The sequence below is a fragment of the Mustela nigripes genome, chromosome 6, assembly GCF_022355385.1.
Source record: "Mustela nigripes isolate SB6536 chromosome 6, MUSNIG.SB6536, whole genome shotgun sequence".
NCBI lineage: Eukaryota > Metazoa > Chordata > Mammalia > Carnivora > Mustelidae > Mustela > Mustela nigripes.
The window spans coordinates 18,932,658-18,958,447 of NC_081562.1; the positions used below are offsets into that span (position 1 = coordinate 18,932,658).

The 25,790-nt window shown below is 36.1% G+C and overlaps 1 protein-coding gene and 1 long non-coding RNA gene across 7 annotated transcripts in view; one reads left to right on the top strand and one right to left on the bottom strand.

The window, feature by feature from the left end:
- Nucleotides 1–10,575, top strand: part of IGF1 (insulin like growth factor 1) — a 78,479-nt gene extending 67,904 nt beyond the window's left edge. For 3 of the 6 annotated variants that reach the window (XM_059402226.1, XM_059402225.1, XM_059402228.1), the window contains exon 5: nt 3,958–10,575. In XM_059402226.1, coding sequence (XP_059258209.1) covers nt 3,958–4,017 — 60 coding nt within the window. In that variant the 3' untranslated portion in view covers nt 4,018–10,575. The remainder of the gene's footprint in view (nt 1–3,957) is intronic. The other 3 variants (XM_059402231.1, XM_059402229.1, XM_059402232.1) reach the window with 1 other exon arrangement.
- LOC132019317 (uncharacterized) overlaps nt 1–25,790 on the bottom strand; it is a 51,859-nt gene that overhangs the window by 1,156 nt on the left and 24,913 nt on the right. The gene's annotated exons all lie outside the window — the stretch shown is intronic.

Genomic DNA, 25,790 nt, shown 5'->3' on the forward strand with positions numbered 1-25,790 from the left:
TAGCTCACTCTTGTGGTAAGGAATGGTACCCCTCCATAATTTAGAGTCTTGCCTTACCCTCTAAACAAGAATATACCACATCTGGGATCATGGGAAGCTTATAACACTGTTAATTATTATTATTGTTGGAAAGATATTTGGATCTTGAAGCACCCGATAATGTTTTATCTTTTGGGGAAACAATATGGTAGAATGGCTAACTGGTAAGTTCCAGAATCAGAAAAAAATTGGCTGTTTAGTTTTTCTAAGCTTCAGATTCCTTAAAGGTAAAATGAGCAAGACATAGTATCCATCTGCAAGAGAACTAGGAGAATTAAATAAGAAAAATATGTGCAATTAGCATGTATAATATAGTGCTCAGCCCTGAGAGATAGAACTATCTTATTAAAATAATAAGTTGTCTAATTATTAGTCCTAGGTCTATCAGTTTGTTCTTATGTGACCTCAAGCAAGTCACCAAATCTTAGCATGCCTTAAGTTATAAATAAGACTGATGCCAATATCATGTTACTGGTGATTACCGTATAAACTACAGGGTGTCTGCAAATGTTAATCAAGTTATTGTGTTACTGTCATCGTTATTAGCTCTCAGTGATCTTTTTAATCAAAAAGTTTGTGGATTGCTTTCCTTTGTAAAACCAGGAGCTAAGATAAGAGCCAAAAGACAATAGGAGAATGTGAATGTCATGTAATATCTCAGGGCATTTTCCAGCTTCCTAAATATCTGAGTATGGTACACAATGTATTATAATGTATATCACAAATTAAGATGTTCCAAAACTTTTTCCCTGATGAGTTGGTTAACGTTTCCTTCAGGGTGATAAATTTTCTCAATCAACCTGAGTGAGCTAGAGGACCAACATTTTTTTAAAAATAATCTTACCTTCCCTGGTGTCAATAGGAAACAGTATTTACTCACTACTGTTTTCCTTTCAAAAATCTGCCTAGTTGCATACTAGAAACAGTTTCAGCTGGTTTGTTTGTCTTGGACAAGCTGTTGAAGTGAAAAGTTTTTGCTTGGCTGAATGTGGGACAGTTTCATAACCCTCAAGAAGTGCATTGAAGGTGGGTGCCAGCTCAGGCTACTTCTAACATGCCTCCACTTGCTGCCCATTGTCAAGGGTGGCCAGCGTAATTAAATTAAGACAATGAGCAAAGCAACAGATGCGACTGGGACCAAATCTCTGAGTGCTTTTGTTTTGTCACTGTCATTGTCTGCAACAAAGAAGTCACATGTGAGAGCCTGGGAAGGGAGCCAAATGCAAACCAGACAACATCCCAGCTGGGTTTGAACAGCCTCCACCTTATGCGTGTGTGCATGGGAACCATGCTACTTGGAGCAGTGTCTGCTCCACTCAAGTGAGTTTCTGCCCATGGCTTTGCTGCAAGGCCGAAATAGACTCAGAAGAAATACGCCAGAGGATCCCTGTGCTCAGACTGACACTTCACCTCTGCTTTGAGAGAAAAGAAGAATCTGTTGGGGGAAAGGATAAGATCCTTATGGTTGACCAATCTAACATCAATTCTTTTTGCTACAGCCCTCATGAACTTGAAGAGGGACGGAAATAAAGAAGATACCTGAACTTTTTCTTCTGTAAATCTGGGGTTTAAACATCTCTGGATGTTTAAACTGGAGACTAAACAGTTTAGTTTCGATGTTTATATATTTAGACTGGAGATTAAAGATTAATCATTTTTTAATTTGTTACTATTTCATTCTTGAGCATTTCTCTTAGTGTGCTCATTATCCAGATACTTAAAAACTTCTTTTTCTAAGCTGGTATGGATGTGAAAGAAAACAGAGCAAAATCAAATTTGCATATTTTTAGATCTGTTATTTAATTTGATTAGTAGTTTTGTAGAGAGGTGGTATCCATAATAATGACCATGTGGGGGTTTTGATGAGCCAAATACCATCTGCAGGGTCCATTGCATACTAAACAGAAAAGTTTCAAGGAGTTTGAGACAACAGTGATCCAAATCTGTAGCTCCATTTTTTTTTTCTTCCATTTTTCAGGAGAACTCCTTTAAGAATGCAGAATAACATGTAAGATTAGGAATGTAAATTTACCAGTAGCTTAACAGGAATGCTTTATATAGTTACAAATGCATGTTAAGTGGACTTGGTAAAATTGTATGATATCTGGGAGGAAAAGTGCCAGTATTTTAAACAGATGCATTTCAAGCTATCCTATACAAATGCCAAACTTCTTCCCACAAGTTTTCAATGGCCACTGAGTTAGTTACTTTAATAAACATATTTACACAGCAACACTATCTTCTTTCTATTTAGTCAGTACAGGATATTGACCATCAACTTATAAAATGCTAACTAGCTTATTTGAAGAACTTGATGATAACTCCAACATTCCATGCAGAGCTGAAAAATACATGTAAGAAATATTACCAAATCCCAATGGGCCTCCGCCAGTAGGTATTATTTCCAGGGACCATAGTTGATTCTGTCCCAGCTTCTCACACCCTGCAGGCTCAGGTCTGAACATTTTCCAAAGTCCCTTACAATGACCTATAAGTTCCTAAGAATGATTGGGTTGAGAGGTCATTACCTCAGCCAGAAGGAATAATTTGGAGATTACAGACACCATAGTGAAAACTCTTGGTTTTGGTCATGATGAAAACATGTTCTGGGAGAAAGCAATATTGGGGATTCTTGAACTTCATTCTGTACCAATAATGATTCATTGTGTCCTCCACTAAGGGCCTCCTGGCTAGAGGTAAAACCAAGAGAAAAGGCACCTTATGTTCATGCATACAGATACCATTTCCTCCTGTATTTAACCCACATCTTCTTATTTGTATAAATATACTTTTCTATTTAAATATATTCAAGTATAAAATAAAAACTATAGGAAAAGTATAAGGACATTATTAGATATTCATTATAGTCATTTGATTCATTCTATAGCTATTTATTGAGCAACTGCAATATTCCAGGCTTTGTTTTAGACACAGGGATGTAAATAGTGAAGAGATAGAGATGGGTCTCTAATATATAGGGCTTCTATTCTAAGCAAAACTCAATATTCCTTGGATGGTAACAGCATTGCTTGCAGATAAATGAATGGTAGCACCAAAACAAGGAACCTAGAGTTTCTAGTCCAGGAATGGTTTCTAATGAAGATGAAATAATAATAATAATGACTTAATAATATTAATAATAATAAAAATAAATTGTTAATACTTATGTAGTGCTTACCATGTGCCAAACCCATTATAAATCTTTTGGTGTACTAATTCTTTAATTCTTAATCCTATAAGGTAGGAACTATTATTATGCTAGTTAATAGATGAAATTGAGACACAAGAGATTGCCATTTGCACAAGTTCACGTAACTAAAACTGAATGAGTCAGAATTTGAACCCAGCTCAGTATATGTGATTTACAGATTCTAAGTCAATTATAAAACATCCCAATCTTTTACTTCTAAAACTCTCCCTCTCTCCATAGGAAGAAAAGAAAAAAATGAAAAATGTCTCCTTTTTACAAAAATTAAGCCCCCCAAAATGCACTAAAACAACAGAGGATGATCCCAGAATGTGTTGTGGGTTTTGGTTTTTTTTTTCCCCTCTTAGTAGGAAAAGATGCCACAGGCCAGAATTCTGGATTTTTCAGAGTCTCCTTCTGGTCAACAAATCTGTGATAGCAGCGGGTGAATAAAAACACACTTCTGTGTGATTATAAGGCAATCTCTAGTCCCCATGACAAACCAGGGCACATAAAAGTAGCCTAACTTTCACTAAACTGAAAGCTAAAGGCCTATTTACATATGTCTTTCTTAGAAAAAACAAACAAACAAACAAAACTGGCCCAAGCTCTCTGTGAGATTGACTGATGAGGCATCAACTATGAAAGGTTGAGACCCAGTGTTAGAAATGGATGGGGAGGGCACATGAAACTTCAACCAGTTAATGTCACTTTTTCTCCCTTATTTTTAGGAAGTACATTTGAAGAACGCAAGCAGAGGGAGTGCAGGAAACAAGAACTACAGAATGTAGGAAGACCTTCCTGTTTTGTGAAGAATGACATGCCACCGGCAGGATCATTTGCTCTGTAGGAGTTACCTGATAAACACCAGAAGACCTACCAAAAAAATAAGTTTGATAACATTTCAAAAGATGGGCATTCCCCCCCAATGAAATACGCAAGTAAACATTCCAGCATTGTCTTTAGGAGTGATTGTTAAAAGCTTTGCACCTTGCAGCAATGGTCCTGGAGTTGGTAGATTGCTGTTGATCCTTTATCAATAATGTTCTATAGAGAAAAATATATATATAAATATATTAGTCCCTGCCTCTCAAGAGCCACAAATGCATGGGCGTTGTATAGATCCAGTTGCACTAAATTTGTTTCTGAGTCTTGGCTGCTGGAGCCATTCATTCAGCAGTCTTGTCTAAGTGGTTTATTCTTTTCTTTTTCTTTTTTTTTTTTTAATTTGCACTTCTTACTACGCAACACAGGCCATTTGTTTTACAGTGTCTGGTAATCTTGTTTGTTTATCTCTACCCTCCACTTCATCATCTTTATATTTGCCAAATTTGGCCTCCTCAAGAGCAACACAAGCTGTCAAGTAGCACACCCAAAAGATTTTAACCCAAAAAATTCCATCTGTGGCATCTGTGCCAAATATAAGTTGGATGCATTTATTTTAGACACAAAGCTTTATTTTTCCACATCTTGCTAAAAAAAAAAAATGCAAGTAGTTGCAATTTTGAGGCCAATCATTTTTAGGCATATGTTTTAAGCATAGAAAGTCTCAAACTCTCAACAGTTCTTTCAAATGATGAGTTAGTGTGCAACGTGATTAGTAACTTTTCTCTTATTTTTTCCATATAGAGCACTATGTAAATTTAGCATATCAAGAATACAGGATATATCACAAACAGTATGTAAAACTCTGTTTTTTAGTACAATGGTGCTATTTTGTAGTTTGTTATACGAAAGAGTCTGGCCAAAACGGTAAAAGGTGAAAGCAAAACAAAAGAAGCCTGGAGCCGAAGATGACACAAAGGGGAAGGGTCCTAAAAATCCATCCATTTGGGAAAGAAGGCAAAGTTCCCCCAATGATGCCTTCCAAGAAAAAACTTAAGACACAAAGTCTGCTAATGCAAATTTGATTGGGGAGTCCAGAGAGGAGTGGAAGAAGCAGAAGGCTAGGAATTTAATAGTTCTGGCTTTTATTTCTCACTGAAGGAACAAACATCTGCTGACTCTGTCACAGACTCACCACTGTGTGACTTTGGGCAAGTCACTTCACCTCTCTGTGCCTCAGTTTCCTCATCTACAAAATGGGGGCAAAACGCCATCTACCTACCTCACAGGGGTGGTATGAAGATTACAAAGATAAAGCTCCAGATTTTATCCTGGATTGCTAGAAGGGCACAAGGGCAGAGCCCTTCAGTTTCTGGGTTGCAAAGAATTATAGAAACAACCCATTCATGGCATAGCTAGGAAACTGATCAGCCAAATGTTCCTGACATGCTAATTCTTGTCAATGTAGCTATCCTACTAACTATTCAACTATCCTAGTTAAAAGCTGCCAGCTCCATCTCTTTCAAAACCCTTTCAAAATGAGTAAGAAATATCTGATTTACAATTTGCTCTGAATTCTGCACTTGGATTTGTGAATACAAAGTGCAAAGAGAAAAATGAAAAGAAGAAAAAGGAAAAAAAAAAAAAAAGATTTCCACCAATGAAAGAGTGACTGTGCCATCTGTTAGCACTCACTGACCCTTCCAGGCAGTTACTAGTAACCTAGTAATACTTCTTGTAATATTATAAATGATACTTTATTCATTTTGAACAATATAGTTCTCTTTCTCTTTCCCAAATTCTCTTTGGGCAATCTAAAAAAAATGGCCCAAGATTTCAAATATTGAAATAATATCTAATTCTAAATAATCACAAAATCACTTTCTTTAATGAGTTTTGCTCTCACCCTTAGCTATATTTACATATACATTTTTTTTAATTTTTGTTAAAATATATTTGACTCTAAGAGTTGCTAACTGAGAGGCAAAACTTTCCTTTAGAACTAGAAATTTTCCCTTATGTCTGCTTACCAGAGTGACCCCTGGCCCTCTGCAGATGCATCTTATCCATTTAACTGAAAATTGATATCAGGAAAATCCAACAGTGAGGACAGGCCCATGGTGACCTAGAAAATGTTTCCCATCTACATACTAAGATTTTCTTATTACAACAATGAATCATCCATCATTCACGTCTTTTTATCTGCCTTCAAACATTTTAGTGAAAAGCAACCAGGCCTGATTACTTCATGCAAATTGTATTTCTTTATTCTTGGAAATTGTGCACGGAAAACAAAAATAACATCTTTAGTTTTCATCCCACTGGTTCACCTCAAGGTTCAGAAACCAGAAAAAGTCCAAGACTTCCTGGATCTTCAAGCATATGCAAAAAGAAACCCGATGTTGTGGGTCCCCCTGCTCAGCCAGTAAGTGCTTAAACCCTCAGATCCTCAGCATTACTTGAATTGAGCACCTCTGGCACGCTGAGCAATGTAATCACTACGCACAAATGTAAAAGAAACAGGAAGTCATTTTGCCCTTTATCTGTTTTCAGACCGTTGTGTTCTGTGGATTTAGACGCAGGACCTCCCTTTCCAAAATGACAGTCATTCTGCTTTTTATTTCTTGTTCTTCGTGTATACTGTCTCCCAGCAACACTTTACATGCAATCCTCTGCAGACCTATGGGTTTCCAGACACAGCTGGATATAGTAATTCTAAGAATATCTATGACTTATTTGATTCATTTAATAATTCTATTCACAGCCAAAATTATCCTAGTGAGGAAAGCTTAAATATATAAAACTATATTATTTTTAATTTTTTCTGACACATAATCCTCTCCAACTGTATTATAAATCAATGAATAAAAATTAACTAATTATACTAACTCACTATCTAATTTTTAAATGCACTAAAACTAGAAGACAGATCAATGTAAAACTTCAGAAGTCAGTTGATCTACACACTACAGTGGAATGACCCGGGACCGATAGAAAGGAGCACCTAAAATTTCATATCTCAAAACTTTTATAACCTTTGCTTTGGATTTTTCAAATGAGGCAATTTCAAAAGCTTTATGAAAAAGCTGTAAATATCAGTGAGAATGAGCTTTCAGCTTACAGGCTTAGTTCTAATTTAACTGACAAAACTGAATGCCTAGATCAAATTTTGGTTCCCAGTTCCCCAAATAACATCACAGTATCTTTTGAACATTTTAAGGTGAGGAGGCTCCACTGAAAAAGTAAATGTATCCTTCCATCAGAATCCATTCTTCTAGAAATAAAAACTTGCAACATCCCCACACACAACCACCACATGCACAAGCACGTGCACACACACATTCAATTTAAGAGAGCAAGAAGAAATCACTTCCCTGAAGAAACTTACTAGGAAAAAAAAAAAAAAAAAGCCTGGCCTCCCTTGGGAATCCATCCCCTTCTTGGAATGTCAATGTTTGTGTAGATGAAACCATCTCATGCACTGTGGCTCCAGGGTTTCTGTTACTAGTTTATGCACTTGGAAGACTTCTTAAATGAAAGATGTAGCACATCTTGCTTTCCCATTTATTGTTTGGCCAGCTATGCCACTGTGGTGCTATTGTTTCTTTAAGAAAGTACTTGACTAAAAAAAAAAGAAAAAAAAAAGAAAAAAAAGAAAATAAAAGAAAAAAAGAAAGCATAGACATATTTTTTTAAAGTATGAAAACAACAATTCTATAGATAGATGGCTTAATAAAATAGCATGAGGTCTAGTTACCACCACCTTTCAACTTTTTATCACTCACAAGTAGAGTACTGTTCACCAAATTGTGAGTTTGGGGGTGTAGGGACAGAAAATGGAATTTTTGTAAAGTCAGAAGGCTCTGTTATTCTGCTGGCTCTCAAACTCAGCAAAATTAGCAATATGTTATCCAATCTGAACACCTCAATCAAGAGCATGGAGTATACATAGGGGAAAAAAGAAAGGACCTTATAGGCAAACGGCAGAACAAAACATGATAAAGTTACTTATTGATTTTTGTGCTCTCTGCTCTAAAACAGATAATTCAGCAATGGAGAAAATAAAAACAAAGAGAAACAATGCATAGATTAAATCTGCTAAAAATAGCTTCTGCCACATCCCCCTTAAGTCATTCTTTGGCATTTACTGGTTTATAGACAATACTCTCCCTTCAACTAAACATCTCAGAGCAGTAGCTCTCATAAAAAGCAATCACTGATCTCATTGGGAAGTGTTGGAAAGTATTTCCTTATGAGATGGGGGTTATCTACTGATAAGGAAAGAGAAGAATTTATGAGAAATCGTTGAAAGAGATGGCTAACAATCTGTGAAGATTTTTTGTTCTTATTTTTGTTTTGGGTTTTTTTTTTCTGTTTTTTACTTTATACAGTCTTTATGAATATCTTAATGTTCAAAAATGACTTGGTTCTTTCTTCCTTTTTTATATTGGAACGAGGGATGATAAGTTAAACCCACATAGACTCTTTAAAACTATAGGCTAGATAGAAGTGTATGTTTGACTTGTTGAAGCTATAATCAGACTATTTAAAATGTTTTTCCTATTTTTAATCTTTAAAGAGTGTACTAATTTATTAGAGACAAATCATGTTTGGCTCTCTTCATAAAAAAGAGCAATCTCATTCGAATCACCTGGGCTTTCCCATCAATGTTTTCAAAAGATGAATCTGATTTATCCATCATTATGGTATCATTCATTTTAAAAATTTTTAATAGAAGAATTGTGGTTCTTTATGCCCCTCTCTTGCAATGATCATGAAGTTCAGAATATGAGGGAGCTAAAAACAAGAGGAAAATTTTCTTGATTCTTTGTTTTTGGTTTGTTTCAATGCTAGTGTTTAATCCTATAGTACATATTTGCTTATTGCTATTTTAATATTCTAAAAGACTTTCCTATTAGGTGTTAGAAACTGATACATAGATATTTATGTGATTTCTATTTAAAAAAAAGCGGGGGATGAGAGGACTGTCTAAAACTTTAAAATGCATATGGTACAGGATAAAGATACCAATTGAAATAACCAAGTCCTATCTAGAGCAACACTTTTTTGGGGAACCCTCTCATATATAAGACAGAAGCCCAGGGAGTTTTTGAAACTGTCTCTATTCCTCCAAGTGCTTATTCATTTAGTATTTGCCTCAAAATTTTAAGGAAGGGTGACCAAACTTAAACCCTGGAATTAAAGGGATCTCTTTAAAATATATATATTTCACATGTTCCCTCCTAATTTATGATGACACATTGATCTTAAACATGGTCCCTCTTTCTCCCCATTCTTCAGCTGTCATTGGTAGGGTCTGAAGAAAAAAAAAAATTGTTAACTTTAAAAGAGGATCACAAAAGTCCAAATGTTATTGCCCAGTTGAAATGGGAGTTTAGATGGAGAAAGTTTCCCATACTTAATCCCTATTGAATCACCTGAACCTTCAGAATGACCTTTTGCAAGCCTTAGAATCTGCCTTTTATTTAATTGCCCAGGCCTACTGCATCCTAAAGGTAAATATTATTCATTTTCTTTTGGCCAAAATGGACTGATGTAAAAATAGGAAAAATAAAAAAACTCAAAAATCCCTTCCAAGTCACCCACTGGCCCCATTTACCTACCCAGAGCAAAAGCACTTCTGTTAATCCCTTAATCTGATTTTGTTTGGATATTTATCTTGTACCTGCTGCTAAACACACTGCAGGAGGGACTCTGAAACCTTGAACTGTCTACTCACATCTCTTATCTGTGTCTGTGTATCATTAAAATGTCTATTCAAAAAATTAAAAACTTTCAAACACCATGCAGCTTGTATTCAGTTTACATAAAGGCCCCAAACACCATGTTAGATCTCCTGTTACTAAGAGTTAATGAACAATGAGAACTGGGATTGCAACATGTGTTTTGCTTCATATGGTTTTATCACACTTAAAGGCCAAGTGTGATAAATACTTACAGACACTGAATCTTTCCCTGCTACTTTGAAACCAGAAAATAATGATTGGTCATTCGTTATCTGTCTTAGTTCAAAAGCATATTTTTTATTAAATTAATTCTGTATTTGAAATCATTATTCATTTATGGCAGAGGAATATCAATCCTAATGACTTCTAAAACTGTAACTAACTGAATCATTATCTTACATTTACTGTTAAGTAAGCGTATTTGGAAAAATGTATGGCTAGAGCGTCATAATAAAATGATATATCTTTCTTTAGTAATTACATTAAAATTAATCATGTTTGATTAACTAGTTCTTTTGGACAATGTTGGTGTAATGTGTCATTCCTTAAGAATTCTGTTGTTATGTAGCATTTTTATTAATTGAGGTCACTGCAACAAATAAACAAGAAAACTTACCCAGAAAAATAAAACTAATCATACACCAGAATGGAGATATCTTATAGAATTTACAGATTATATTTAAAAATAAATGTTTCAAAGAGCTTGTACAAACTATGTAAGAGATGTATGAATTGTACGATATATGTATTAACAATAAAGCAGGTGTAATTAACTGATCCCACTCACTGTAACCCAACAGTGAGTTATAATCCATGACACAAAGGGTCTGGGAAAAGATTTTCTATCAAACAGGGCACATAATACACAAGTAGCATTCAATATTCACCCATATTGTGAGATTCCATAAGAATGTGGTCTCTTAGCCCTGAGTTTTTATTTCAATAAATCTCGCTAAATCTTTGCTGAATATCAAACGCACAACAGCATTTGTAGAAGCACAGGGTGGAAGAAGCACTTTCTTGTTTGAAAGTATTTTGTCCTATTTTCCTTTTCTTAAAACTTCCATGAAGTATTTGAAAACTTACCTGAATGTAAAAAAGGCTCAGGAGACTTGTACTTGATTTTAAGGAATGACTAGCAATACCAGTTCATTATTTTCCCATGTGCATCTCACCAGGACTCCCGTAACTCCCTCAGAGTTACCGCAGCTCTCCTTAACCCTATCCTCTAGACCTCCTTGTCCTATTTCTGCTCAACATCTTGCTGCCTATGGCCATGAGCTTCTAACTGCATTGCTTCTCTCCCTAGACAATACTTTTCTCCCTTTGGCCACACTAGGCTAAATTGGGTGCAGTCTTTCACTTAAGGTTTTGGGAATGATGAAGTGGGAGGCAATTAAGCACGTGACAAAAATTGGCTGCTAATGTCAAACATCACTATTAACTAAAATTCATTGAGGAATTTTGGCTGCTCATGTGCCTCTTGTCATTTTAGTAAGCCTCCTTCCTCCCCTCAGCAAACTGTTCCTGGAATTACTTCCTATCCAACTCTCCATCCTCTCCCTTAAAAAGAACTTGCAGGGAGTAATGGGGGTTAGGTGACTTGGGTGGCTCAGGCAGTTAAGCATCTGACTCTTGGTTTCAACTCAGGGCATGATCTCAGGGTTTTGAAATCAAGCGCTCGGTGGGGCTCTTCACTGGACGTGGAGCCTGCTTAAGATTCTCTCTCTCCCTGTCCCTCTATCCCTCCCCCTTCCTAAAAATAAATAAGGACATGCAAGGAAATCTCTTTTGTTCTCCTGCAGAGCAATCTTGACCAACCCAGATTTACCCATGACGGAAGTGACAATTTTATTACTCACTTTTTATTACTGAATATGCCCCGAAGATTATTTTTCCTAAAGAGAAAAGCAATTCTGTCCCTAAGAGGAATTCTGTCTTCCTTCTTTCATCCAAGTCGAACTGTAGCCTCTTTTAAAAAATGATATTTTTTCCTTCCTATAAGGTCTATATGAGTGGTAATTATCACCACCCCAACAATAACGGTTAATACAGCTGATTAATAATATTCAATTTGGGGTGACTAGATGGCTCAGTTGGTTATACATGTGATTCTTGATTTTGACTCAGGTCATGATCTCAGGTTGTGAGACTGAGCCCATGTCAGGCTTCATGCTGAACATGGAGCCTGCTTAAGATCCTCTCTCCTTCTCCCTCTGCCCCTTCCCATGGAAAACAAAACAAATAAAAATAGTATCCATATTTGCTGAGTACTTACTAGGGGTTAGTCACTATGCCAAGTGGTTTACCTCTATTATCTTACTGGTCTTTATAAAAATTATCTGAGTCAGGCACTATTATGAACCCTATTTTACAGGTGAGGAAATGGGAGATTCAAAGACATTATGTAATTTGCTAAAGGTCACAGAAAGGCAGGATGGGCTTGAATCTGGGTTTAAGGACATCAAACCTGTGTTTTTACTACTTTGCCTTTCATGCCCCAATCCAGACACAAGGACAGTTCCAGAAAGAGACAGATACATTCCTATTAAAATGTGTTTATACATGGTACAGGCAGAAATACAGGTAATTGCACCTTTGAGTGATAAACTATTTATGAATATTACATTATCAAGATCAATAAGCATTTTTGCTCAATAACCCATGTATCTAACTGGGCTTTCAACCTTACCTGCTGCCATTTCTCAGCTCCTTCACACTGCAATGTCAGTTCTTGGCATTCCTTCACATGGTGTATGTAATATCAGACGTTAAAACAATCTCAGGATTCCTCAGTGAGGAGGTATGATTTTTGTCTTTACAGTCCAAAAATAAACCATTTCTACATAAGTAAAACTAGAAGCTGATGATGAAGAAGCTTGCCAAGTGTTGTCACTCTTGCCTGTGTGTCAAAGCCAGTGTGGTCTGAAGGAACATGGTTGAATCAGGGCTTCCACAGATTAAAAATGTAAATTTGGAGAGTCAGTTTCATGAGACCCATGTTCTTATATCTCTGCCCTTCAAAAGGGCTTAGTTACCCCACTTCCAGGAGTTCCAAAGGGTATAAGGCTAGCCCTACTTGGCATTTTGGAAATGTGTAGGGACATTTGGGGTTGTCATTCATGGTAACTGAGGAAGGCATTATTGGCATTTAATTGGGCAGGGTTTAGGGTTTCAGAAATCTCATGTAGATAACAAACTTATTTGTCAACAAACTTATTTATACAACAAACTTATTATACAACAAACTTATTTGTCATCGACTTATTTATAGCCTAGGCTTAGGTTATAACTCTAATTTACTTACAAACTCAAAGTATTTCTGCGTGATTTTAATATAAACGGAATTTTTCAGGAATGCAATTACCATGTAAATTAAGAAGAAGGTGGTACTTTTTTTCACTTGGAACTTTGCCAAGTATTGTCCACAATTTTAGAAAAAACATCATTGATGACAATGCTAATTGTGCTGTTTAAATCTCTCCATTCTCTGAGCAGATCAGTCTACTTGCAACTGTCACATTCATGAATCTCCACCTAAGTGTAAACATCTGACCACTTCATTACATGTTCTAATAGAGTTGTGTCTGAGCCTTTTTATCTTATAATGCATGTTTTCTTATTATAAACTGTTTTCATTTTAGTTCTCTTTTATATTATAGTTCAGGCATCATTTTGATTTTTATTGAAATTGTATATGTCAGCATTATCTATAAATTTCTCTTCGGGACACCAGAGGATATATCATAAAATATTTGTTACATAAAGGAGAACTTGGGTTTGATAGAAATGAACCACTTGTCTATACATACCAATTATGAACCTTCCTGGGTCATAATGACAGGTGGATGGCAGAGCCTTTGTCCTTTTCTTAGTGAGGCATCTTTAAAGTGTAAAGCTGAGCTGAAAGCTGGTATCTTCCTCACCTGTTTATGGATAGAGATTAAATCTCTTTGGGATCCAATAAAGGATAATGGTTATGGCTAATATAACATCTGGTTTCTAAATGTTCTTTCCTTCACCCTGTGATGGGATGAGATGATTCTAAAAAGAATAAAGCAATCAGTAAAAACAGAAACAGATGTAAATTGGATTTGAGACAATTGCAACAGTACATCAGAAGTAAAATTTGACCTTGGATCTCAAGCAAGGTACGAAATGTGACCTATAAAGGAGGTCTCTCTCTCTCTCTTTCTCTCTCTCTCTCTCAAGATTTTATTTATTTATTTGAGAGAGAAAAAAAGAGAGCAGGGGGAGGTGCAAACAGAGATGGAGAGAGAGAAAATCTCAAGCAAACTCCACATTGAGCATGGAGTCCAAGGTAGGGCTCAACCTCATGAACTGAGATCCCAATATGAGATAAAACTAAGAGTCAGACACTTAACCAACTGAGCCACCCAGGCACCCCAGGAGGTTTCTCTTTCTAATGGCTACTACCAGGAAAGTTAAAACTGGAATACCTGTCCTATAATTTCCAAATTCTATTTTGTTTATTTAGCTCAATGGCTCCAGCTTAGCCCCAGCCTCCTCCAGGGGAAATACTAATCTCTTTCTCCAAATGGCAATTGGAGAGTGGTGGGGGGGAGGTCCTAGTCTCCATTTATGACTAGTCTCTATATAAGTGCAATGGCCGAATCCATCATTCTACTCCACAAATATGGAACTGTCCTTCCAACTCCAAATCTCTGAGAGACGGAGAGAGAGAGTAAAGAGAAAGTGATTGTTCCTCTAAAGAGGAAAGGAGACATAATGACAGAGGGAGAAATGATAGAGTTGGGCTTTGCCACCTTATGACCTAGAACTTCTAATTTAGCCACCCTTATAAAACCTAAAATACTCAAAGGCAAGGTTACCTTAAGACCAAAACTCTCTCTTTCTTTTGTCTCTCTCTGCTTTAAAGGTCATTTGGAAATGGAAACCTGCCCATCCCCCTCCTATGGCCAAATAAATTTTCTTACACTCACTGTTAATACTGATAAGTCCCTTCTGGTATCTCTAGACCTTACTGCCATAGTAAAAGGTACACTGAAATAATTTATTACATATTTAGGCTATAATATACTGGTCATTTATCTGTTCGCTCTCATATCCATTTCCCAACATTCCCTTCTTTGACTATGTTCATAAGGAACATTTCCTAGTCCCTGTGTTCTCTGGTTTCTGAGTAGGTTTGCCTAATAATAAGAGGCACTAAGGAAAGAAGCAGAGCAGGGGGAGGGAAGAAGCCAGGGTATTGCCCCCCGTTTTCTCTCTCTGCTTCAAGTAGCATCTTTGGCAACAATGGCAGTTCCTCCCTCATGGACCCTGTCTCTAGAGAATCAGCACTCTGTCCCTGGAGGAAATCTAGACCTATCCATATAGTTTTTCTCAGTTGGGAACACCACCTCCTCTCTGGGTCTCTAGTCCTAGGGATGGTGGGGAATTCTTGATATTGATATCTGGGTTGACTCCCCTTTCTAATTTGTCTAATCATTTCTTCCATCGCTTGTATTAAATACCCTCTGTTTACATACCTAGAATGATTTCTGTTTCCCTCATTGGACCCTAACTAATACCCAAAGGAATAACATACTGGTAAGAAGCATGGGCACTGAAATCAGGCAGACATGGGTTGTGTTGTGGTTCTGACACTTCTGGTTGGAAGCTTTGGAAAATTAAAATAATTTCTGTGAGGCTGCTGCCTCTTTTGTAAAGTGATAATAATAATAACAATATAATATACCTCTTATTATTTGAGGATTAAACATGATCATGCAAGTCCCTAAACTTCTAGATTTCTCAAAATAGTGAAATTTCCAAAAATAAAACTATAAATTGAATTACAGTGGGAAAATATATTTGGCTAAATAAGAAGTTCTTTTAGAGAAACATCGACCATTATGTCATTACAAGGGAATTTATTTAAATAACATGGATATAATCTCAGAATAAAGGGAAGTTTAATACATTAACCTTTAGGGAAACTCATCACATTGTATTAATTTGTTCTTTTCATCTTTTCAGTTTCTTTTTTTTTTTAAGATTTTATTTATTTATTTGACAGAGAGAGACCACAAGCAGACAGAGAGGCAGGCAGAGAGAGAGAGGAGGAAGCAGGCTCCCTGCTGAGCAGAGAGCCCGATGCGGGACTCGATCCCAGGACCCTGAGATCATAACCTGAGCCGAAGGCAGTGGCTTAACCCACTGAGCCACCCAGGCGCCCCATCTTTTCAGTTTCTTTATGGCTAGATTAAAACACTGGTGCAGTTCTGCATTGGTCTGCTTATCAGCTCTTGTGTGGTGTGATTCCTAACATTTGTACAGTCACCTTCAGTATCACTACTTCCATTGTTATTATTAGTTATGAGACAATTAATTAAAGATCTAAGATATCCAAGGTAGAACATCTCCATTGGCTTGTCACACTCTTTTTTAATTATTATTTGTTCATTTATTTACTTATTTACTTATTTTGAGAGAGAGAGCAGGGGGAGGAACAGAGAGGCAGAGAGAGAATCACAAGGAGGCTTCATCTCACAACCCTGAGATCATGATCAGTGTTGAAATCAAGAGTCGGGCACTTAACTGACAGAACCACCCAGGTGTCCCTTGTCATATTCTTTTCTGTATACATTCTGGCTCATAACCTCAACTTTTCTGACAGTGACCAAGTGATCAGTGTCACTTTTTTCCCTAATTTTACTCTGACTTAGCAAAACCAGGTGAACAGTACTCTTTGAACCTAAAATTCCTTGCACTACAAAGGCAATGTAAAATCTCAAATCTGGCATTTTCATGCTGTGTCACTGATCCTCTTTATTCACCCAGCCCAGCCATCAGGGCTACAAACTTTCCAAATAATGATTTTTAATTACTTATATGGTATTTTCAGGCTATCTCTAAGTAGTACCAAAATAATTCCTCGTGTCACTATAATCAATTCAAGAAAACAGTAATTAAGTCCCTTGTGTGTCATTATGTATAACCCAAACTCCACTAATTTTTTAACCACTTTTCCTGGATTCATCAGCATATAACTTTTGTTATTCTACCACTTACTTTTAGTCATATTTGTTCTACACCATATTCTTCTAAGTCATCACTGTAATTTTTGGCAATCTATTTAATTACATTTGATGGTCTGGTCTCTTACTCCTCGACCTTTCAAATTTTCCATAATGTCAAATAGAAATATCCCTGATGTGGCAAACACAGAGTCCCTGAAAGAAAAGTGAACCTATTTTCAAGTCCTTCCTAAGCTGTGAGGATTTACTTTGAATCTTTCAATATGTGCAAAATATTATTCCAAATCCTCTTTGGGGTTGCTCCTGTAGGACCCAGGGATGTATCATTCAACTGGAAAAGCAATTTGAGAACGTCTAGGATTGATTTTTGAAAATGCAGTATCCACAAACAAGACTTCAGATATTATCCCAGCAAATCCTGGCAATTCTGTGCTTGCGTAGAAGATGCCTCCTGTGGGTTTTTCCAAAGGTTGTTCTATGGACATTGTCACTCGTTTAAACACAGGACTGTGTATGACTATTTAGCAAGAATTCTGAGAGTAGACTTTTATTTCCCAGTAAGAGTATGCAGCAAGCTAGAGCAGCCTGATAAGATAAGGAAAATCTGTCAGTGAAAGGTTTGCTAAGAGAGTCTTTTGGGTACATTCATGCTCGCCAGGGTTTATTTGTACAATATTAGTAAGCTGATTCACAAAGTCAGACTGATAATATTCAAATATTTCCAAGAAGACACTTGCACCGAACAACCCAGTCTTAGATCATCACACTGCCTTTTACCTGAGAAGTAAATAAATGTGGAAAAACAGATGTGGGTGGTCTTAAACAATACAGTTCCATGTGCTTTTGGTCATAACATTGTCTCTGAAAATATGTTCTCTGTCCACAAGCTGAAAGAGGGAGGCAGACAAAATTTCTTGAAGAAGCAACCCAGATAAACCCACTTGAAGCCATTCTTTCAGTATTTTAATGGATTGTACACAATCAATCACACTTTCTCATGGGCCGCTTGGGACCAATGCTACATAGTTTAGAGACAAGTAGACAAGATTAGGGGTGAAGTCTGTGAACCACAGAACACAGTTTTCTTCTCCATGAAACTAACTGGCCCTTCTGGGGATCAAACCCTTGACCTTGGGCTCATTAGCACTCTACTCCAACCATGCCCAAAACAAATACAGGTTTGAAGTTCCTCTGGCTTCAAACCACACATAAGAATGTAATCAACAGAGCCACAGGGAAACACATAAAGTAAACACTTTCTATATAGGAAAAAAGAAAAAAAGATTTGGAAAGAGACTACATTCTCTGAATCCCTTAGTCATCTTAAGGCTTACTGGAAATTTCCACTTGGATATCTTCCATCACTTTGACTTCAACCCATTTTCCTCTCTCGGCTCCCACCTCTGTAAGGAATTTACCATTTGGAACTTCTGTCTATGGCACCATCACTCAATCAACCAAGTTCAGAACCTTGGAGTTCACCTTAGCAACACATTTGACCATCTAATGCATATTTAGTCCAAAATAAAATCCCCCTAAAACCTGTATTCAAACAAAAATTTAAGGTTTGTTAATATCAAGTATTGACAAGAGTATGGAAAAACAGGTATTCTCATATTCTGCTTGTGGATGTATATTCTAGTTCATTGGAGGGTGAGTGGGCAGTAACTATTAAAATTTAAAATGTCTGTATCCTCCACCAATTCAACTCACTACCCTAGGGACTCCCTGACAAGTCTGTGCATAAGGAAAGCATAAGGATATCTGATGCAGCATTATTTGTTAAAGCAAAAATATGTAAATAATATCAATGTCAACAGTGTGGAAATGATTAAATAACTCTGATTGCATTCAGGTAATGAACACTATCATTTAGTATTAAAAATGGGTTGTATCTCTATACACTACATGAATAGATGTCTAAAGCAAGATTTAGAATGATATCTATGGTGGCACATAATATATGCAATAGAAAACAAAACAATACATTTTTCTATGGAGATAAATAGATAGATGATAAATATCTTAATCCATTCAAGTTGCCAAAACAAAATAGTACAGACTGGGTGGCTTATACACAACTGAAATTAATATCTTACAGTTCTGGAAACTGGAAGTTCAAGGTCAGGGTGCTAGCATGCTCGGGGTAGGGATTTTTTCTGGACTGCAGACTTTACATTATATCCTCACATGACAAAAGGGTTAAGAAGCTCTATGGAGTCTCTTTCATAAAAGTCCTAATCCCATCCATGAGGCTCTACCTTCATGACCTAAGCATCTCCCAGAGCTCCCACCTCCTAATATCAACACAATGACCATTAGGTTTTCAACATACGAATTTTGGGCAGATATAAATATTCAGACCATATCAATAGACTAGATAGATAGATGTAAGAAAAGGAGGGTGGAAGAAGGGGGAAGGAAAGAAAGGAAGATCATTTGGAACAAGAAAATGGATAAAAACACCTAAGGAAAGAGTATGCAGAAGAATGAAGGGCCGGGGACTAAATCCCAAGGAGCCATATTACTCAGAGTTTGGGTAAAGGAAGAGGATTCTGAGAAGCTGCAATGCCAAAGATAGGAAGAGAACAAAAACATTGAGGTGCCACAGAATGAGGTCAAGAAAATGTTACAAGGAGACTGTCAGTGTTCCACTAGATTGAAAGGTGATAAAAATGATTAGTAGATTATGACTTTTCTTGAGTAATATTGGTAGATAAGAGAGAGAACACACATTAAGGTAAAGGTAAAGAATCAATGAGATGTGAGGAAATGAAGAAAAATGTATAGAGAACTTTTGATCAAGAAGGTGTCAGAGACAAAAGGGGATGTGAGTCTAAGTTGGTTTTAATGGAAAATACTAGAGAAGGCATGTATGATAACAGAAAGAACCCAGTGCAAAGGTAAAGATCAAAGACAAAAGTGAGAGAAAGGGAAAACTTGAAGAACAAAGTCCTTGAAAAGATGAGAAGGGATAAGATCCAGACCCTTGTGGGGGTGGAGGGAGTCATATTTGATAAGAGAGGAGCTACTTCTTCAATGATAACAGGAAGGAAAAAAGTGAAGCTTCAGATAGGCTTTTAACGTTGGCAACAAAAGAAAAAAATGGGGTGTGCACGTCTGAGGATGTCTACATTTTCTGTGAAGTAGGTAGGATTCAAGGTCATCACAAAAAGAATGAAACGTTTTCATCAACAACAACATGGATGTATCTTGAGGGTATTATGCTAAATGAGATAAATCAGAGGAATTAGACAAATACCATATGATTTCACCAAATGGAATGGAATCTAAAACCCAAATCAAACCAAACAAATAAACAAAAGTCATAAGTACACAGAACAGATCAGTGGTTACCAGAAGGGAAGGGGTTAGAGGTGTGGCCAACCGTAGGGTGATGTGTGGTAACTAAACTTTCTGGGGGGGAGGGTCACTTTTTGGTGTATATGGATGTTGAATTATAATGCTATATGCCTGAAACGTATATAATAAAAAAATAAAGTGAGGACAGTGTAGGGTGTGAGGGTAGTCAAAGTTTGAGGTGGGAGTAAAAGGTCTAAAATACATTTATTGTGGTAGGTAGGAAGACAACCTTAGTACTGAAATGTATTAGCAAAGAATATCTATTTGAAGTTGAAGATTACAAATATATATGCCAATATGATCACCTGTCTGTGACTATAGGTTAAATATACTAGAGAAAATGAGCAGCATTAAGTTTTCCAGTAAATTTATAGTCAATCAAAAAGTGTACATTCTACCAAACATTTATTTTTTGAAATCAAAGAATTATTTGGAGAATATTGTTTAGTGTTGTTTCATTAAAGCTGTTCCAAAAACTTCTCCAAAAGTTTCTTAAATGAAAAGTATTCTTTTTGTTTTTGTATATATATGAACTAAGAAACAATAGGTGTAAATGAGTTACCTTTGATCCTTCTCTTTCCTTCCTTCCTGTAGCTACCTCGAGCCAGCAAGCCCTCCCATTCTGCCTTTTGGGTGTTTCTCTAATGTGTTCCATAGTTACTGCTATTACTTTAGCCCTGCATATCAGTGGGGCAGAAGATAGTTGAGCATAAGAATCCACAAGCTCTATCCAAACTGGTTCAAAACTTCTAAAGACCACACTGTTTTGATTATTATGGTTTTGTAATATATTCTGAAATCAGGGAGTATGGTGCCTCCAGCTTTGTTCTTCTTTCTAAAGATTGCTCTGGCTTTGGGGGATCTTTTTTGGTTCCATACAAATTTTAGATTTGTTATATTTCGGTGAAAAGGCCATTGGAATTTTGATAAGGATTGCATTGAATCTGTAGATTGCTTTGGGTATTATGGATATTTTAACAATATTAGTTATTCCACCCATGAGCATGAAATATCTTTTCATTTATTTGTGTTTTCTTCAATTTCTTTTACCAGTGTTATAGTTTTCAGTGTGCAGTTTTTTTCACTTCGTTAAATTTATTTTAATAAATTTAAAATTTTTAATTTCCAGTAATTTTATTATTTTTGTTTTGATTATAAATGTAATATTTTTCTTAGTTTCTCTTCCTGGTAGTTTGTTGTTAGTGTGTAAAAACACAACAGATTTTTCTATATTGATTTTGTATCCTGCAATGTTACTGAATTTATTAGCTTTGAAAGTTTTGGGTAGAGACTTTAGGGTTTTCTATAGAGTTGATCCTTGAACAAAATAGGTTTGAGCTGTGTGAGTCCACATATACATGGATTTTTTTTTTCACTAAATATAGTACAGTACTATAAATACATTTTCTCTTCCCTATGATTTTCTTAATAACATGTTTTCTTTAGCTTACTTTTATTGTAAGAATACAGTATACAAAATATGACATACAAGATATGTGCTAATCAACTGTTTATGTTATTGGAAAAACTTCTGGTTAACAGTAGGCTATTAGTAACAAAGTTTTGATGGAGTCAAAAGTTATACACAGATGTTCGGCTGTTCAGAGGGCCCATATCCTTAACCCCTTAACCTTATTGAAGGATCATTTGTATGTAAAATCATGTCATCTACAATCAGTGTCAGTTTTATTTCTTCCTTTTCTATTTAAATGCCTTTTATTTCTTTCCCCTAAAATTTTCTAATTGTTCTGACTACTCTTCCAATACTAAGTTGAATGAAAGTGGTGACAGAAGGCATCTTGGTCTTGTTCCCATCTTAAAGGAAAACCATTCAGCTTTGCATCATTGAGTCTGATGTTAGCTTTGGACTTGTTATATATGACCTTAATTATGCTGAGATACATTTCATCTATATTCATTTCATTGAAAGTTTTTTTTTTTAATCATAAACGATGTTCACTTTTGCCAAACGCTTTTTCTGCATCCACTGAGGTGATCATATGGTGTTTATCCTTTATCCTATTAATGTGGCATATCACACTGATTGATTGAACCATCTTTACATCCCTGGAATAAATCCTGTGTGATCATAATGAATGATCCTTTTAATGCATTGCTGAATTTGGTTTGCTAATACTTTGTTGAGTTTGGGGATTTTTTTTTTTTTTGCATTTATATTCATCAGGGACATTGGCCTGTAATTTTCTTTTTGTGGTATCTTTGTCTGGTTTTGGTATCAGGATAATGCTGGCCATATAAAATGAGTTTGGACATGTTCTCCGATTCTTTTGAAAGAGTTTGAGGGGGATAGATATTAAATCTTCTTTGAATGTTTGCCAAAATTCACCACTTAAGCTGTGCAGTCCTGGACTTATGTTTGTTGGAGATTTTTTTATTACCAATTCAATCTCCTAACAAATAATTGGTCTGTTCATATTTTCTATTTTTTCATGATTCAGTCTTGGAAGACTGTATGTTTCTAGGAATTTATCCATTTTTTTCTATGTTGTCCAATGTATTAGCATAGACTTGTTTATAGATTCTTTGTATTTCTTTGGTATCAGTTGTAACTTCTCTTTCAGTTCTGACTTTATTTATTTGAATCCTTGCTCTGCTCTTTTTTTCTTAATGAGTCTAGCTAGAGATTAGTCAATTTGGTTTACCTTTTCAAAGAAACAGCTCTTAGTTTCATCAATCTTTTCTAATGTCTTTTTAGTCTCCATTTAATTTATTTCTTCTCTGATCTTTCTCATTTTCTTTTAGTAAATTTTGGCTTCATTAGTTCCTCTTTTTCTAGTTCCTTTAAGTGTAAAGCTAGATTGTTATCTGAGATTTTTCTTTTTCTTGAGGTAGGGCTTATCACCATAAATTTCCCTCTCAGAACTGCTTTTGTTGCATCCTATATATTTTGGCATCTTGTATTTCCATTTTCATTTGTCTCAAGGTATTTTCATTTCTCCTTTGATTTCTTCATTGACCCATTGATTGTTCAGTAACATGTTGTTTAATCTCCACATATTTGTGGAGATTAACCTTTTCAAGGTTCCTACCAATGTAGTTAGAAATAATGTGCGATGATTTCAATCTTCTTAAATCTTTTGAGACTTATTTTGTGAGCTGGTATATGTTCAATCCTGGAGAATGTTCTATATTTAATTGAGAAGAAAGTGTATTCTGCTTTTGGATGAAATGTTCTGTGTGTGTATGTGTGTGTGTGTGTATATATATATATATATATTAAGTCCATTTGGTCTAATATGTCACTTAAGGCTGATATTGATTTTCTGTCTAGGTAATATATCCATCGGTGTAAATAGGATATAAAAGTCCACTACTATTATTATAGCACTGTAAATTTCTCCCTTTAAGTCTGTTAATATTTGTTTTATATATTTAGGTTCTCCCAAGTTGAATGCATAAAAATTTATAAATGTTATACTTATTGGATGAGCTCTTTATCATTCTGTAATGTCCATCTCTGTCTTCTATTACACTCTTTGTTTTAAAGTCATTTTGTCAAGTATAGCAGCTATCCCAGCTTCCATTTGCATGAAACATCTTTTCTCCATTCCTTCACTTTCAATCTGTGTGTCCTTACATCTGAAGTGGGTCTCTTGTAGGTAGCACATATATGGGTCTGTTTTTCCATTCAGTCCCTCTATGTCTTGATTGGAGAGTTTCACCCATTTATATTTAAAGTAATTTTTACATTTTTTATTAACTTATAATGTATTATTAGCCCCAGGGGTACAGGTCTGTGAATCAACAGGTTTACACACTTCACAGTACTCACCATAGCACATACCCTCCTAAAGTTAATTTTGTTAATTGTTTTCTATTTGTTGTAGTTCCTTTCTATTCCTTTCTTTTCCTCTTGTTTTCTTCCCCTGTGGTTTTTCTCTAATGTTAATGTTTAGATTCCTTACTCATTATCTTCTGTGTATCTACTATAGGTTTCTGTTCTGTTGTTACCATGAGGCTTACATATAAATACATATGTCTATTTTAAATTGATAGTGTATTAAGTTTGAACACATTCTAAAACTCTACATTTTTACTCCCCAACCCCTCATGTTTTATGTTTTTGATATCACATTTTACATCTTATTTTGTATATCTCTTAAGTATTATAGGTATAGTTATTTTTACTACTTTTGTCTTTTAACCTTCATACTAGCTTTATAAATTATTGATCTGTTGCCTTTACTGTATAATTTCTTATAAGACCAGTTGAGTAGGTTATGAACTTCCCTGGCTTTTGCTTATCTTCTTCGATTATGAATGATTACTTTGCCAGGTAGAGTATTCTTATTTGGAAGTTTTTTCTTTCCAGCACTTTGAATATATCATTCCACTCCTTTCTGGCCTGCAAAGTTTCTGCTGATAAATTGCTGACAGTTTTACAGGGGTTCCCTTGTAAATGATAAGCTGTTTTTCTCTTGTTGCTTTTTATATAATAATTATATTCATCAGCTCTATGACTTTTGTTTGGTACTTTCTTTCTTTTTTTTTTTTTTTTAATTTCTTTTCAACGTAACAGTATTCATTGTTTTTGCACCACACCCAGTGCTCCATGCAATACGGGCCCTCCCCAGTACCCACCACCTGGTTCCCCAAACCTCCCACCCCCCACCCCTTCGAAACCTTCTTATACTTTCTCTTTGTTGAAGTTCTCAGTGTGTTCATCCATTCTCTTTAGCTCAGTGAGCATATTTATGATGACTTGAACTCTTTACCAGATAAATTACTTATTCATATTTTACTATGGGGTTTTTTTCTGGAGTTTTATTTTGTTATTATGTGTGTAATATATTCCTCTGTTTCCTCATTTTGCTTGACTCTGGGTTTATATTTGTGTACTAGGTGAAACATCTCACCCAGTCTTGAAGGAGCAGCCTTGTATAGAAGATGAACCTTATCATTTAACTTAGCCCTAGATCTTGTCTCCTGAACTTTTGTGATTGCTAAGAAGCCTGATTTATTCTTGATAGAACCCTATTATTAAAGGTATGTCAAATGTTCCAGAAGACAGGATCTCATCAGCACCTAATTTCAGGCTGACTGGAAGCTAGAACTTCAGGAAGCAGCTTTTATTGTATAAAAATGCATACTGTCCTGTGGGGTTGCAATTGTAAAGCCAGTTGGCCTTCAAACCATGTGACCTGGAGAAGTCCCCTCAGGAACAGTTGCAAAAATCAGGACTCCAGACAAGCATATTAGCTCCTTTCTGGGAGGTCATGGAGACATGTAGTAAGGTCAAGAGAGAGCACAAAAATGGCATCCCATGCTGTGTTTCTTGAGAGCCTCTAGATGTGTGGTAAGCTTAAACCTGCACCTCAGACTGAAGCTCTTGGATGAGTATATAGGCCTTTCTCACAGGAAGACTAGGGTATTTTATTTGGTCTGCTGTCTGTGCAGTGCCTTGGAGTGTTAGCCCACCGGGAACCATCTCCTGATTGTTTCAGATCCATGGGGCCCAGAAAGACAACTACTCCCTTGCCCACCAGACCTAAGTGCTCAAGGGGCATCCCCCGTATGACCTGCATGTATGGCTTTGAAGGGGCCATAGGAGCAGCACAGAGGTGGATCCCCTGCTGGCAGGTAAGAAGGAGAATGCAAAAATGG